The 18,693-nt window shown below is 29.0% G+C and overlaps 1 protein-coding gene and 1 pseudogene across 1 annotated transcript; both read left to right on the forward strand.

Annotated features, from left to right (window-relative positions):
- Nucleotides 1-395: 395 nt before the first annotated feature.
- LOC127263607 (uncharacterized protein At2g24330-like) lies at nt 396-3,203 on the forward strand (annotated as a pseudogene).
- Nucleotides 3,204-4,398: 1,195 nt separating this feature from the next.
- On the forward strand, nt 4,399-6,306 carry LOC127263804 (uncharacterized). Its single transcript, XM_051293035.1, has 3 exons — nt 4,399-4,860; nt 5,919-5,963; nt 6,097-6,306. Exons 1-3 carry the CDS (start codon nt 4,481-4,483, stop codon nt 6,152-6,154), a joined length of 483 nt encoding a protein of 160 aa, XP_051148992.1. The 5' UTR covers nt 4,399-4,480; the 3' UTR covers nt 6,155-6,306.
- Nucleotides 6,307-18,693: the final 12,387 nt, after the last annotated feature.

Consider the following 18,693-nt stretch of genomic DNA (forward strand, 5'->3'; position numbering starts at 1 on the left):
GTTGCCTTCTGGGAAGTCTTCAAACTCTAACCATACAGCTTTTCTTTTAAGAGTTTGAAATCGCTTCCCTTTACACCAAAGCCTACCTAGACACATTGTCATCTATATAATTTACATCTAAACATTGTTGGTGCATATGCCCTTGAACAACTTTGTGCTTGGAAATTATAACAAGTAAATACCTCTCTATTTTTCAAAGACATGCTTCATTTGACTGATTGGTCAAAGTTCTCCTTCAAGAATATCCCAGCTTATGATATAATAATAAAACTAAAATATGATTTCCCAAGTTTGTCTTGGATACCCTTGAGAAGGTTTTATTGAAAATGCCTGAAAATATTGAGACCAAACTTGCTATTTTTGTGCATATAGTGTTAACTTGGCATGTTATGTGCATGGCTGAAAAATCTAAGAATAAAGTTTTCGAATCTTCCAAACCTTCAGACAATGAGATTAAGACAAAAAAGAAACATAAAGGAATTCCGTCAAGATTATGGAATGCTATGTTTGGAGTACGTGGAGATGATTTTCAAAAATGACTGAAACGTATATCCAAGGAAGAGGCTATTGTTCTTGCCAAAATTACAAGGCGCTCTCATAGTTGGCGGAGAATGACTACGCACCTAATTATATTCTCTCTTCTTTTGGAGGTGCACTTATCTTTTTATGTGGATTTTAACAATTTAAATGCATGTTATTTATATTAAGCTTATTACCCGTCTATAAAGGCTGGCATGTTGTTGTTGTTGTTGTTATTATCTATTTATTTATTTTTGATGTTACATTACTGGCATTTATTTGTTGATTAACAAGATTCTACTTTTCTTTCGAGCCCATGTTTATGTTGGTTTTTGGCTAAATTCTCCGTTCACATCATTTTGCATGTCATATTATTGATTTGCTTGTCTTTGCTGAACTTTAGTATTGGTCATCTTGACTCAAAGATTCACTATTGACCTAGTTCTTCCCATAATTTTAAAGATTTATAATGACTAAGTAATTTGGATGATCATTGGTGCCATGCATGCCATTATTTAGTTTTGCCTCATGAAAAAGTATGCACAATCACCACCACCACCACCACTCAATAGTTGGAAAATTGACCATGCCAGTTTTTCATCTTTGATATACAATATACATTTAATGATTTTTTCCTTATTTATTAGTTTTAATGTATAGAGGTACTTTATAGTTTCTTTTTCCGTAATTTCACGGGGGCCTTTGAAGATAGATATGACAATAGTTCTTATAATTATTTTCTATTGTTCCTTTACTAGTGTACTTAAGCCTCTCAAGCATTTTGATTGAAAAATAGTGGTTTTTATTTTATCTTTTTCTTTCAGGTAATTGTTGTGGGTTATGATGTATTGAGCACAAGATCTTTAGAATTAAACTTGAAAACCAGAGTATTGTATTTCTTCCCTGTGTTTTTTGTGCCAGTGTTAAGTTTTTCCTTTTATACAACAATAAGAAATTTCACAAGGATGCGGAAGTATTTGAGCGCTCACGTAGCTTTGAATTTGAATGAGGCTTTGTTCTCATTCGTTCCTTATGATTTAACGTCAATGGCATTTTTTTATAAATATTGTTAAAACATTTTTTTATTCTTACTTTATTTATTATGTAACATTTAATTATTTGAATATATTTATTTTTTTATATTTTTTAAAAATTTATTTAACTTGAATTGTAACCATTCAAGTTTCAAGTGAACTTATTGTTGCTTGTTAGTAAACATCTAGTGCCATCTATTAAAGAATACTTCGCGTGTGAGCAATATTGTACGCAAAGTTAAGTTGTATCATCAGAGTCAATATTCTTAATATTAGCTTATTAGCTTACTGTAGCTGTTCCAATTTGATAAGAATTGACAGTATTCATTTGAATTATAATGATGTCTACCTTTTATTATATATGAGACATTTCCAATAATGAATCAGCAACAATAAGCTCTTTGAAGAACCTCATAAATATGGCTTTTGTTTATTGTTAAACTCTGCTTATATATATATATATATGTATGTTCATTTGTTATTCTATTTATTAGTTTACTCTTTCTTTATTTGTTTGTTATTTATTCATTATCACAGTGGTTTGATTGTTAATTTGAATGTTGTAAATAGTAATAAGATATCAGTAACGGTTAGATTTTATGGTATATAGTTTTAGGTTGTGAATATACATACGAATTTGATTGTATGTGTGATTGAACAATTATTTAATTTAAATATGTTTATACAAGATAATGATTTGTGTTGGTGTGTAGGGGTTAATACTAAACAAATTGCATTTTATAGTTGCTATATTCTCTTCTTTCAGTTTTTCTCTGGTTGTGTGCTGAATATATCTGATATGTGACTGTTTAAGTTCTCTTGCATGCTTCATTGAATTTTCCCACTTTCTATCCACTGCCTTATTGGTGTTACTACAATTTGATTAATTGATCATCTTGTAATAATACATGTGGTCGTTATGCATGAATGATTTCAAATACAACCTTTGATGTAAAAGTACTTGTATCATTACAATTTATGTATATGAATGTCTAATTACAGGTGACAAGAAGGACTACAAGACTTTGTTAGAGCTTCGAACTGAGAAGCAAGCAATAGTTGATGAACTAAAGGAAATAAAAATTACTACATTACTCAATTAATACAGGTAATACTGAAAGCTGGCTGTCTTTTTACAGGGGTAAACTCAGACCTTGTTTGATTATACCCTGCAACTGAGCACAAAGTTTTTGTCGGAGGGTGCTGCTGCTAGGTCTGGTTTCTAGATGCTTTTAGTCTCTCTTTTCTTGGAATTTTGTTTCAGTTTATTTACTATACAGTTCTCTCGATTTTCTATAATAATACCATATTTCAACTTAAACCCAAAACCAAAATATGAGACCAACCTTCAAGTAACAACTCTTTCTGTTTCAAATTCTTATTTGGCCTTTTTTGTGCAGAGGTATGACTGTAATCCTACTGCCAAGGCTACTGCTGCCACCGTTTGGCACATCCAAGCTAGGTGGAGACACGGGCGTAAAAGTATACGAGGAAGATAAGTCTACCCTGAAGAAAGCCTCTGTTGAAAATACTAATGATGCAGAATTTTGCCGGACTGGTGGAGTAGATACTGGCCTAAAAGTACACATGGAAGATGAGTCTACCTTGAGTGCTCCTATTAAAAAGAGCAGTGAAGATGCAACATTTTAAATGGTAGACTAATAGTAGAGGTGGAATATTAATCTACCCTGAATGCCCCCATTGAAAAGGGTAGTGACGATACACCAGTTATCATGAGTGATCGGAGTGATCGACTAACAGTAGAGGCGGAAGATGAGTCTGCCCCCATTGAAAGGAGCAGTGAAGATACAAGATTTATCAGGAATGATGGTGAACTGACAGTAGGGGTGGATAATGCAGAATTTGCAAGAAGAGGTGGATTAGGCATTGGACTAATACTATACGTGGAAGATAAGTCGTCTAAGTCTAAGTGTAATGATGTGGAATTTGCGAGTGGGCTTCGCAGTAGAAAGTCGAGCAAGAATCAACAACATCACCTGGAAGAAGGAGGAGGAATGGTGCAGCTGGAGGTTGTTGAGCATCACAGTCGAACAGGTTTGACCTCCACTCAAAAACTAAAAGAAACTTAGAAGTAGAAAAGAATCAAAGGTAAGACTAACAAGACATATATATATATTCCAAGGCATAATTGAAGAAGTTAAGGAATGCACAATCACAACAGTTTATCTAGAAAGTTTGTATATATAGTTATAGTGAGGAAATTTAATAATAAATAAGGAATATATTTTGTAATTGATGAGTGAAAAATATTTAAATAGTACTCCTTGGTCCATGCAATATGCAATATGTGATTTCACATACAGAATTTAGGTGGATAGTATTAAATAAAATAATTTCAGTATTAAATGATATGAAGTATAACAAGTGTATGTATATATATATTTTTTATTTGGATGATACAGATAATTATTTTTATTTTAAAAATATTACATGAACTGAAAAGAAAAATATGATAAAGTATTTTAGAATATAGATAGAGCAGTATTTTATTAATATATGAAGATATAATGATAAAGGAAAATATTTGTTTCAATGGAATGTGGAGGAGTTAATTGTTGCATTTTTTCTATTACAAGGAGATAAAAATTAATGCAGATAGAGAGGTTGTCTTAAATATTCAATTTCTAATGATGTGAGAATATATTATTGCTATTTAAAATGCAGTATCATATTAATTAATGTGTGTCAGTCAAAATCAAATATCAAATTTAATTATAAGAAACATAATATTGGTAATATGTAATTTCACCGTAATGAATATATTTATCCCCGTGTAACAATTCCCTTAATTAATATTGCAATATTAACAAAGAAATGCGGGGCTGAAAATGAAGGAAGCAAAAAGATTCTGGATAGAAAAACTGTGAGCCCAACCCAAAAACAAACGTCGTTCGCAAAAACGAAAGATGCTTCTGTATGTCTCAACGTCCGCCAACTGTTCGATGATATGTCCCAAAGAAAAGCAGAGCACACCACTGCCGAAATTACCCCATATTTCCCTGCCCGCCGCCCATTCCCATTCACTCGCTGCTGCAGTCGTCTCCGCCGCCGCCGCCGCCGCATTGCTGCTGTCCGCCGCCGCAGCCGAGGTGCCGGACGAGACGCTGTCCAACATACCGCAGACGCTGTCGAGTGTCTGCCCACCTGGGGACAAAGGCTGCCGGAAAAGCTACAGAATACAGAGGCCTAAGTCGAGGAAGGCGGAGGCTTGCACTAGTAAGTGCGTCGGCACTTGTATTCAGGGCGGCTTTGGCTCTCCCGGCGAGGGCCCTTTCAATATTAGGAGGTTTGCTTAATGCTTGCTATCTATCATATTTTTTTATTCTTGTTTCTCTTACATTCTCAATCGATCCATTTATATATATATATATATATGTATGTTCTTGTTTTGATTGTACAGATGCTTTGCTATCCTATGATTGTTACAATCTGAAATGATCCTTTGTGATAGTGGCATACTTGGAAAGTTAAATTTGGTAATAAGGTTATTGGAAGAATAAAGTATTATGCTCAATTTTTAGGTGAAATGATCGTTTAAATAATTTGTATAGTATAATTTCGCTTGCTCGTGCGTATTGAAAGACTATATAATATGTAATTAAAGATGTGTTGAAGAACTTTGTATTATAAGATGTTCATTGTCTTATCATCATCATCATTGTTGTTTTTCGTCTATTTGGATGGGTACAATTGGTGTCAAGCAATTAAGAAAGTTTTACTTCAAGGGCTACTCAAATTCTCCCATTCTTGTTAATGCATTTGATAAATTATGAAATAAAGATCTTCGTATTCAAAGATATTCGGCGCCATCATCATTGTATTGGTACGATCGATGTTAAGCAATAAGAAAGTTCCATTTGAAGGGCTACTTAATCTTTCTTGCTAATGCATTTGGTAATTATGAAATAAAGATCTTTGTATTCAAAGATATTTGGCGCCATCATCATTGTATTGGTATGATCGATGTTAAGCAATAAGAAAGTTCTATTTGAAGGGCTACTTAAATCTTTCTTGCTAATGCATTTGGTAATTAAAGATCTTTGTATTTGAAGATATTCGGACGCCACCATCATTGTAAGCAATAAGAAAGTTCCATTTGAAGGGCTACTTCAATCTTTCTTGCTAATGCATTCGGTGATTATAAATTAAAGATCTTCGTATTCAATGCTTGCTATTATCGTCTTCATTGCTGCATTATTATGATCTGTTTTAAGCAATCAAGAAAGTTCTAACTGAAAGGCTACTCAAATTAACACTTCCATTCTTGCTCATGAATTTAGTGTTCTAATACCTTAATTTCATCGAAGATTTGAGTGTTGCTCATTTTAATTCATTCCCTTGCAGACCTCTAGTGGTTTTCAAGGACACCTTTCGCAGTCGCAAGTATTGGTAACTTCTACGCCCTTCCATAGAAAAAAATTTGTCAGAGACTTTTGTATCGAGCAGTTAGACATTTCAGTACTTCTGAAACTTCGAATGCTGTTTTTCATGGAAATGTTAACAAGTAGTAATCTTTGTGCAGCTTGTCGGAGTGCTCTGATATCTGTAACTTGATCGGAGATGGCGATGATGGACAGTAGTTCTTCAGCTTCATTCATTATTTGTTTGTTAACTAAAACATTTTTAAGCACTTTTATATGTAGAATGAGATAAACATATTTGGCAAATGGCAATGTGTACATTCGAGGCTAGGGTTGTAAAAGAATCGAATCGAATATTACAATTTCGTATTTGTAATTGAATTCAAATCACAAAAATCCAAATACAAGTATTGAAATTTCGAATCGAATGAAATTGTTTGACTCCTTTAGAACACTATTAATCAAGGTTGCTATATAAGTTGCAGGTGATGTGAAGTGAAAAAAACTATATCAATTCACCACTTAATTTAAAATTAATTTCAAATCACAATCAAACCAACTTTGCTTTGGTAATCACCGGTACAAGTGATAATATCAATCCAATTTATTTTACCAAAATACTAGTGGGAAACCCGTGCGATGCACGGCTTTTTTATATTTTATATTTTAATTTTTTAATAATTTTTTTTATTTTTTTGTTAAATTTATTCTATTTAATTTGTGTAGAAAAAAAATTTATTTAATTATTAATATTTATTTACTACCATTATTACTATAAAAATATATATCATATTTTCTTTAAATATATATCAAATAAATATAAATCATAAATAAAATAGAAAAATTAGGCGAATATAAAGAATTATTATATAATCAAGATAAAATTTTAATTAAAAAAATAAATTCAAAATTAATCTTATTCAAAAAATTAAACTCAACTCATAATTCATAATTAAAAAAAAATCTAAAAAATAAAATAAAAATAAATTTAAGAAATAATAAAAAAAAATTGTTATGAGATTCAAAATACACCTTTATATTTAACAATTTGTTCATATTTAAAATAGTTGTTGTTTTTTAGTTGTAAAAATTTAAAATTTAATCAAATAAATTTGTACAAATTATTCGAAATTCATATATGTTTATTTGAATATATAAATATATAGTATATACGTATTTTTTAAACTAAAATAAATAATTTAATTGAAAAAGAAAGAAAGAAATATTCTATACTTTATACAATATCATAAAATTTATATCAAATTTTTTATTTTTATAAATTTGGTTAGTTATAGTTTTATTAATTATGAATACTGTAATAAAAATGTTGGGATTCTCGATCTTTCTTTCTGAACGTTGGGTGATCTGCACAGATTCTCAACCAAATAATTAGCGCGGATAAAAACGATGATTAAGAATGTAAAACAGAAATATATGTTAAGAATTGAAAAGAGAGATAGATCAATCGGTAGTGTAGGCTCAGATCGCAGTCACTCCTTCGCCAACTCCAAGTCGTCCTACGAGGTAACCCACAAAGGTGTCGATTGCGGTAGTTCCTAACACGAAGTAACCTAAGAACCCTATAGTGTTCCTCGCACACGCAGTATCAGGACGAAAAATAACGAGAGAAGTCGATAGGCTAAGGCAGTAGGTTCATCGCTCACTTAACATAGAACTGAATAGCGAACTCGTGACTCTACTCTCCCAAAATCCCAAACCCATATATATACAGAGGAGGCGGATGGATAGAACCCAAAAGAGTCGGGAACAACCTTACCTTATCAACACCTATGGCGGACTCAATCAATCTCGAAGAAATAGGGATAGCACCGTGAATGACGGAACGGATGAGAGACCGATTCAAACGATCGAACAGAATGGGGAGAGATCGGTTTGATTTAAGGAGATAAAAAAAACAAACCGGGTCGGTTCTGGATCGGGTCGGACATGGTCGGTTCTGGATCGGGTCGGACAAGGTCGGGTCGGATCTGGGTTTGGGTGTGGGTTGACGCAGAAACACACCAACAATCTCTACCTTGTTTCTAGTCGACCCTCGTGGTTACATTGGAGGGCAATCGAGAGTGGGAACATACTATCATCATCGCCATTATTCCTGCAATCTTAACACGGAGTCAATTCTGTAGAGCATATATTAATCACAGAGAAATATTACATGCTATCAATGAAGAGCAGACACGGTTCTAATCCAATGTATCAAAATTTAACATATTTAAACATGACTGAAGCTTGGAAACAGGCAGACATTTGGTTCCCATATCATCAGGGTTAAATTGAGAAGGTATTTTTTCAAGCTTAACTGACCCTTTTGCAACTATGTCCTTTATACAATGAAACTTAACATCTATGTGTTTGGTTCTATCATGAAAAATAGGATTCTTGCATAATTGGATTCCAGACTGACTATCAGAATAGACTGTCACATTGTCACGCAATATTTCAATTTCAGAAAGCAAACCTTTTAGCCACAACGCTTCCTTTAGAGCATCAGTTATCGCAACATATTCTGATTCAGTAGTAGATAGAGCAACAATATGTTGGAGTTGTGATTTCCAACTTATGCATGAGCCACACAAAGTAAACACATAGGATGTTGTAGATTTTCTATTGTCTCTATCGTTCGCATAATTAGAGTCCACATAACCTTTCAATATTACTCCTTCAACACATTTTCCAAATTTTAGCCCTAGGTTACTAGAACCACACAAATATCTAAATAACCACTTGACTGCATTCCAATGTTCAGTTACAGGATTAGACATGAAACGACTCAAACAACTCACAGAATATGCAATATCAGGTCTAGTGCAAATCATCAAGTACATCACAGAGCCTATAACATTCGAATATGGCACATCTTTCATGTAATTCATATCAGATTCAGACTTAGGACATTAATCTTTGCTTAGCACAAAATGAGAAGCTAGAGGCACATTAGTTGACTTTGCATTGGACATACAGAATCGTTTCAAGACTTTTTCAATATATGCAGATTGATTTAACAAAAGTGTAAAAGCAACCCTATCTCTAATAATGTTCATACCAAGAATATTCTTTGCATCACCCAAATATTTCATGTCAAACTTATTGCTCAAACAGTCATTAACATGCTTGATAGTATTCACACAAGGACTAATCAATAACATGTCATCCACATAAATAAGTAAGAAAACAAGAACATCATTTGATCTCATAAAATACAAGCAATGGTCAAAATTACTTCTTATGAATTTTAAAGATCTCATGCACTCATCGAATTTAATGTTCCACTGTCTAGGTGATTGTTTCAAACCATACAAGGATTTCTTAAGTAGACATACATGCTCATGCTTATCTTTATCTACAAAGCCATCATGTTGTTTCATGTAAATTTTCTCACTTAGATCATCATGTAGGAAAGCAGTTTTAACATCCATTTGTTTTAGTTCCCAATTAAAGTGAGCAACTAAGGCAAGCATTATCCTAACAGTAGTATATTTAACCACAGGTGAGAAAATTTCAGTGTAATCAATCCCTTCTTTTTGAGTGAATCCTTTTGCTACCAACCTAGCTTTAAATCTAACATTATCATTTTCATTTTTGACTTTGAAAATCCATTTGCAGTCAACAATAGAACAATTAGTTGGTCTAGGAACAAGAATCCACGTATTGTTAACATGCAAGGAATTCATTTCATCATGCATTGCATTTAACCATTGTTCAGCATGTTTAGATTTAAAAGCTTCTTCATAGGACTTAGGTTCATTTCCATCTAATGTCTCGAACACACTAAAAGCATAAGAAGTCAAGTCGTATTCATCAAATCTAGACGGTTGCTTAGTGGTTCTCTTAGTCCTATCTCTCGTAAGTTGGTAGTTTTCTATGTTCTCTGATTCAGAATTTTCAGCATTTGATAGGTCATTTTCAAGCAACTTATCATGAGAATCAGATTTGTCATGCAACTTTTCAGAAATTTCCAATTTATTTGGCTCTACCTCATTAAAAGTCAAATCTATTTCAGTATTTGGCACATTCAGACATGGCATCTCATTTTCATTAAAAGTGACGTCTCTACTAATTAACACTTTGAAACCTGGTTCATCTTTTAACCATAGCCTATATCCTTTTACTCTTAAAGGATAACCTAAGAAAACGCATTTCACAGCTCTAGGTTCAAGTTTATCACCTTTATATAAAGCATATGTTGTACACCCAAATACTTTCAAATTGGAAAAATCAAGTTTCTTACCCGATCATACAGTTTTAGGACACTTACCCGCAAGTGGCACAGAGGGAGACCTATTAATCAAATATGCAGCCGTAGTAACAGCTTCCCCCCAAAAACTCTTTGGAAGGCCCGAGGAGTTTAACATGCTCCTCACCCTTTCAATAAGAGTTCGATTCATTCGTTTCGCCACCCCATTTTGCTGGGGTGTATAGGGAGCTGTCTTATGTCTAGTTATACCTGATTTAGCACATAATGAATCAAGCAAATTGTTGCAAAACTCAAGACCATTATCTGTTCTCAAAAATTTAATGCACTTACCTGTTTGATTTTCTATTAACTTTTTCCATGCTTGAAAAATTTCAAAAACATCTGATTTTTGTTCTAATAGAAAAATCCAAACTTTTCGTGAAAATTCATCAATTACCAACAGAAAATAATGAATCACACCTTGAGTAGGAACAGGAGCAGGACCCCACACATCAGCATGCAAATATTCAAGCACATCCTTACATTTAGGTACTTTAGGAGCATGGGACAAATCAAATTTTACCCTATGTTGCTTACCATAAACGCACGAGTCACAAAAAGGCACAATAGTTATCTTATCATTTTCAAGAAAACCATTTTTCTTTAATATTTCAAGATCTTTATCACTAAGGTGACCTAATCGTCTATGCCACAATTCAGTTTTATCATTAACAACAGAATTCACATTTGGCATGCAATTTGGTTCAGCATAAGCAACGTACAAATTATTTTTTCTAACAGCCTTAAATGCAACAAATGAACCTTTTAAGACTTTCATAACGCCATTTCCCCATTTTCCTATTAATCCACTTTCATCTAGTGCAGCACATGAAATCAAGTTATTGCACAAATCAGGAACATGCCTAACATCCCTTAAGGTTAACACATAACCAGAGTCAAACTTTAGACAGACATCACCTATACCAACAACTTTACAAAGTTTTTCATTTGCCATTGAAACACTGGCATGCGAAATAGACCTATAGTTTGAAAACACGTTTTTCAAAGGAGACATGTGAAAGGTACACGCAGAATTAAGCAACCACTCGTTAGCACATATAGTATTAACAGCAGCACAACTTCCTTTAACCATGAAAAATCTCCTACATATTCATTTCCTATAGTCATATTAGCATGCTCATTTTGTTGGTTTCTAAAGTTCTTAGGATGTGGACATTGCTTAGCATAATGGTTGGGTTCCCCACAGTTGTAACATTTTCTGTTCTTAGGCCTAGTCTTAGACCTAGATCTCTCATTGCTCTTTCCCATATTCTTTTAGTTTTCTGTAATTTTTCTAACTTGTGACCTACCCCTAGTAAACATCACTTCATTACTAGCATGTTTATGACTTTTATGCGCATGCAAGTCAAGTTCTTTGCTTTTTAATTCATTCATGACAGTTTCAAGATTTATACTATCTCTACCATATTTGATAGCAGACTTAACATCTGAATAAGAGTCAGGAATTGCATTCAAAAGAACAATAGGGGTATATTCATCAATATTCTTATCGCCTGTTTGTTTTATATCTTAAACTAACTTTGTAAAAACATCTAAATTTTCATCAATGTTTCGATTCAAATCAAGTTTAAAATGGAAAAACTTTTCAAGTAAAAACAGTTTGTTTGGCAAAGATTTTTCCATGTAAAGCTCTTCTAATCTTTCCCATAATTCTTTCGTAGAATCAAGTTTTCCTACCATCCTAATCACAGAATCAGACAAGTTCAAGATAATCAGAGAGCTTACATTCATCTATTTCAGCCTTTCTCTCTTCCGTCAATAACGCATTATAATCACCATCAATTGCTTTGGAAACTTTTTGAGTTACTAAAAGTCCTTTCATTTTTTGTTGCCAAATCGAAAAATCAATTTTTCCATCGAATGGTGCCATATTGAAAGATGACACAGACGACATATTAACGAATAATTCACACGGTCACACAAGGGGCTATTAGAGGTCAACTACCTACTCCTTTAGGAGCAGCTTGGTACGTAATAGCCAACACACACAATCAAGTATGTCAGACAATAATTCACTAACTATCAGTGGTCAGCTACTTACTCGCTCTTGGAGCAGCCAGTTACGTGATAGTTGTGTCACACAATTCATATATAAACAATCACGAATGCCCAAGTATTATCTAACACATAGAGGTTCAAGGGTTAGCCATCCATTACCGATTGGGGCAAAGTTTACCAATTTCTCTTTGCAACTAGGATAGCAAATTCAGTCCGCGTTCAGCTTTTAACCTCGCTCTGATACCAATGCTGGGATTCTTGATCTTTCTGAACGTTGGGTGATCTGCACAGATTCTCAACCAAATAATTAGTGCGGATAAAAACGATGATTAAGAATGTAAAACAGAAATATATGTTAAGAATTGAAAAGAGAGATAGATCAATCGGTAGTGTAGGCTCAGATCGCAGCCACTCCTTCGCCAACTCCAAGTCGTCCTACGAGGTAACCCACAAAGGTGTCGATTGCGGTGGTTCCTAACACGAAGTAACCTAAGAACTCTATAGTGTTCCTCGCACACGTAGTATCAGGATGAAAAATAACGAGAGAAGTCGATAGGCTAAGGCAATAGGTTCGTCGCTCACATAATAGAGAACTGAATAGCGAACTCGTGACTCTACTCTCCCAAAATCCCAAATCCATATATATACAGAGAAGGCGGATGGATAGAACCCAAAAGAGTAGGGAACAACCTTACCTTATCAACACCCATGGCGGACTCAATCAATCTCGAAGAAATAGGGATAGCACCGTGAATGACGGAACGGATGAGAGACCGATTCAAACGATCAAACAGAATGGGGAGAGATCAGTTTGATTTAAGGAGATAAAAAAAACAAACCGGGTCGGTTCTGGATCGGGTCGGACAGTGTCAGTTCTGGATCGGGTCGGACAGAGTCGGGTCGGATCTGGATTTGGGTGTGGGTTGACGCAGAAACACACCAACAAAAAATATGTATAAAATTCATTTAAACCCCTTAGTTATATTATAATAAATATACATTCAAATAAATTTAAATCATAAATAAAATAGGAAAAAAAATAATTAGGGGAATATATAAATTTTATTCATATCGTTAATATATTTAGATAAGTCAGTTGAATAATTAAATTTTATTTGATATATATAAGATTTGTGATATGTAAAAATAATGTTTGAATATGACTTTATTATAAACATTTATAGTATTGAGTTGTGTTAATTATGAACGTAATTATTATTAATTATATGTTTAAATAAGAATTTAAAATTATTAAATCAATTTTAAAAATGGTAAAGAATTTCAAAAAGTTAAAAAAATATTAATTACATATTTAAATTAGAAGTAATAAATATTAAATTAATATATAGATAATAACATTTATATTATTGTATTTAATTTTTGTAAATTTTCTTTACTAATTAAATTTCTATATATACTTTTTATTATTTTTTTTTCTCAATTATTAAATAGAATTCGTACTTTTAACAAAAAAATAAAAAAAAAATAAAATGAAAAAATAAAATATGTACATCTTATATAAAGTGGAATATTAAAATATAAAATTATTAAGTAAATATTATAAAAGTAATACGAACAATCAAACATCAATAAATACATACAAACATAAGATACGAAATATATTATAAGTATTCAATTAATAAAGTATATTTTTCATACAATAGAAAAAAAAAAAATAATAATAATAACAACAACATCATTCAAAATCCATTTGTCTTTCTGATAAGCATATTATCCGAGGAAAATTCAATTTTTTATAAGATTTATATAAATTATATTTCAAAATAATCAAAAATAATTATCGAAATATTCGATAATTTACATTTAGTCGATAATAAAACTTCGACTTATAAAATGAATACATTCTAATAGTACCTATAGTTTATTACGTAACTATACTAAGAAGTTCATTCTTATATTAGATGACACTCTAATATTTCGGAACTCCGACAAACTAAATTGAGAAAAAAAAAAGTTGTGTCGAGAGGTTTAAACACGAAGGAGAGTCGTGTTATCGTCGAAAAATTCACCATCGAAAATATTAAAATCATTAAAAAATCAAAAAAATTAGAAAAAAAAACTTTGGAATTACAGGATCTACCGAGCTCAAATTATAATAAATAATAAATTACATAATGAATATATTAAATTATGTATATAATATATAGATAATAATAATAATAATTTTTTTTTTGAATTTTAATAAATATATTTATTAGCTATAATTTTAATCATACCAATAATAACTACATAATATTAATAGTAACATATTAATTAATATAATTATTTTTATTAAAAAATCAGAAAAATAATAAAAAAAAATTGGTCGAATGGTACCCACACCGACCTCAAATATATAATATATAGACTATTATATTTAAAATTCATATTAATAAATATATTATATTCGAATTTGGTTGATAAAAAGTAATAGCAAATTGGTTGTTATTTGTTAAAGTGAGGATAATAAAATTATGAGTGAATAAAGTCATCTATCATATATAAGTTTAACGAACAACGAAATAAAGAAATTTGATATAATTATACTGGATGAGGAACTAATATTTTAAAAAAGTTATGGAAGTTGACTTAATCCATAAATAAGATGATTTTTTAACTATTAATACAAAAAAATTTAAAATATAAATAATCACATTTATAAATGCTTATAACTGTAATTATTGTTTTTATTTTATTTTATTTACTTTAAAATACACAAACAAAAGTATTCATAAATAAACAGAGATATATCAGTAAAATAATTTAGAAGAGCAGAACATACCATATATAGAGTGGGATTTGGTATAAATATATAAAATAATGTTTGGAGCATTTGAATATAATTTAAGTGTACGTAATATTTATACCAAATATATTGTAAAAAAAATACAAAATAAGAGCTAATATTAAACCAAAATAAATAAAGCGGAAAGTACAAATTAATTTACTTATAATAGGAACTGAAATCAAACTTATTATGTCTGCCGTGGCAAAGAATAAAATCATAAATCAATGGGAGAAATTTGATTTTATATATATATATATATATAAAATTACTATAATGGAAGAAGATATGCATGCCCTAAGATAGATATAAGCTATTTCAACATCATTTTAGCCAATAATAATAATAATAATAATAATAATAATAATAATAAATACAACTATTTTAAAACTCAAGAAAACATAAAAACATATACACAATCAAATAAATAAATAATTGTCTACACGTAATGTACTATAAATAAATGATTATTGTGATGGATGGAATAACAATGATTGAGTAACATCAATAATAATATTAAGACAATTTTGCCACGCAATTCCATGATATTTTGCCAATTGTTGTCATATATATATATATATATATATATGGAAGAAATTATTTTGATATTAATTTTACATTATTTGAACCAAATGATTATTGTTTCTTTATTTTTGTATTGATTAATTTTTTGGAGGGATTATTTTTATATCAATCCAACCCGCTCTATTATGCCGTTGGCTGTGAAAAAAATGAAGTGTAATTTATAAATATGAAAAGTTATGTAAAATAATATAAAAGAAAAAATATATATGAAATAAAGTAAAAAATTAAAGTGTCTGATTTTTATTTTTTTAAGAGAACTGTATTTATACGATAACAACTGCAAAAGTGGAGTGAAGGATGTGAGATGACCTTAGTAGCAGTATTATGATTATTTTTGAGAGAAAACAAATGATGTATATTTACTTGTGTTTTGTTTTATTTTAGTATTTATTTAAATTAAAAATTAATATTGGATATAGTATATTAAATAAAAATACTGAGTATTAAATTTGATAATTATATTAAAAATACTAGTATATTAAGTGATACTCCCCCCGTCCCAAACACCATGAAACATTTGTGTTTGAACGGTAATTTGAGATAATTTGGATATTAAGTGATGTATTTGAGAGAGAAATAATTATTTACTTTTTTTTATTTGAGTGATGTGATTAGATAAAGTTAAATATATATTAATATATATATATATAAATATTATTTATTATTTTTAAATTTAAAAATATTGCAGTTAATTTGGGACAAATAAAAAAAGAAATATTCCAAACTGTTTGAGATGAAGGAAGTACCAAATTAGTCTTAAAACAGGAGTATTAAACAAACCATCAAATGTTGCTCATATTCCAAGTTACATATTTTTTTTAAAAGCAATTATTAGGTTGAAGATGATCGTGACATGTGACAAGTGTACAAACTTACAAAAATGATTTTATGTCACCAATATTGAAATAGATTTTAAAAACAAATATCAATTATTGTAAAAATTGACATATATTATTGACGAATATATAATACATATATTTTTTAATATTTACACACGTATACGTCATACTAGACTAAATGCTGTATGATACGTAATTAATATATCCACTCGTGGGTATATTTTCTTTGTCAATTAATACTCTTCTGTCCCATGTAATATGGATATATTACCGTAGACACGGGAATTTAGGTAAAATATAATTAATAAGCAATTAAGAAATGTAGTAGTAAAAATAATTATAAATTAAGATTATAAGTAAATAGTTTAATTAAAATTAAAAAAAAAAATAAATTTTAAATTGTAAAATATTATTAAAGTGTATAATTAAGACAAATTATGTGGGACGGACGAAAATAGAAAATATGGACAAATTATGTGGAACGGATGGAGTAATTTAATTTTCTTTATCTATAATTAATTATTTAATTTTTGAATGATTAGGGTTGCGTTGGTTTTGCGTGAATGTTAAAAAAGAAAATTTTATAATGTGAAATACAAGAGAATCATGGGCGGATCTAAGTAGGGGCCAGGGGAGGTTGAACTTCAGTAGTAAAAATATATGTACTTTTTAGTATTAAAAATAATAAAATTATATATTTTTTTATTAATTTATCTCTTTAATTTTTTTATTTTATAGTGTAAAAAATAATATATTTTTTTTTGTTGATTTACACTTTTAACTTTTACTTTTTTTTAGTAAAAATATATTAAATTTTATGTAATTTTGTTAATTATTTAAATGGTATATTTGCTTATTTATTTTATTTTTATGATTTTTATTTTTTTATTATTTATAAAAATAAATCTCTTTTTATATTTATATTTTAATTTTATAATTATAGTATTAATTTTTATATTATATTTATTATAATTAATCAAATGATATTATATATTTTTATTTATATTTTGAATAAATATTATTTAATAATTTTCAAATTTTAATTAATTTAATTGTAAAAAAATCTTTATAACTTTTTATGGTCAAACTATAAATTTAATTTATCAATATAATATTTAAAATATTTTTAGAAATTGAATATATATATATAATAAAATATATGATATTATTTATAAATTTTAAAAAATATATATAAAAATTAATAAATAAAATAGAATATAGAGACAATATTCTTTTACTCTTAAAAAACATAAAATATGATTAAAGATGAATTATTGGTCATTGACATTTTGAATCAATCAATACTCTTAATCATTAAATTATTTATTTAATTAAAATAATTAAATTTAAAATTAATGATTAAGATTAAATTATATGTTGAATTCGTATGTATATCAGCATATGGTCCAATCCTGTTTAAGAATAATCAGGGTGTGTTTGTTTAATATGATAATTTGAATTAAAAAAATTTAATGTGAAGTAATAGTAACTGTGTAAAAAATATAAAATAATAAATGTATGTAATATATTAATATTTTTTGAAAAATATATGTGTTTGGTTGATGGTTATTTTTAAATCTTGATTTTTATTTTATATTTAAATAATAAATTGATATGATATTTTATAATTAAAATAATATATTATTATATAAAATATTAAACATTGAATAGTTAAAATTAAATAATAATAAGAATTTTGAATTTTCATGGGCACACATATAGAGTACATTTTGGATAATATTGATTTTTTAAAAAAAATACTCATACTCTTTGTTTCGGTTATCATATCTGAATTATTATAGACAAAGGTTTTTTTTTTTTAAATATATATAATATATAAATTATAAAAAATATTAGTAAAAATATTATATATTAAAATTAAAATAATTAATTAATTTAATTTAAATAAAATAAAAAATAATATAAATTATAAAATTTAAAATAATATTAAGATGTATAACTTTTAAAAAAAAAAAATAATATGAAACGTGAAACAAATATAAATAACAAGGTTGACATAATAAATGGAACATTTAGAGTATTAAATAATTAATTTAAAATCTTTATTAATTAAAAATATATTAATAAAAATAATTATAAATTAAAATTAAAATAAATAAATAATTTAATTAATATTAATAAAATTATAAGTTATGATTAAAATTTATAATAATAATAATAAATAAAAAAGACAAATGATATGAAATTAAATGGTTCAAAAATTGTATTGAAAGCATCATTTAGTCATAAGAAAATTATAAAATACAATGCATGTAAA

This window comes from Andrographis paniculata, unplaced genomic scaffold, assembly GCF_009805555.1.
Source record: "Andrographis paniculata isolate CXL003 unplaced genomic scaffold, ASM980555v1 Contig69END, whole genome shotgun sequence".
Classification (NCBI taxonomy): domain Eukaryota; kingdom Viridiplantae; phylum Streptophyta; class Magnoliopsida; order Lamiales; family Acanthaceae; genus Andrographis; species Andrographis paniculata.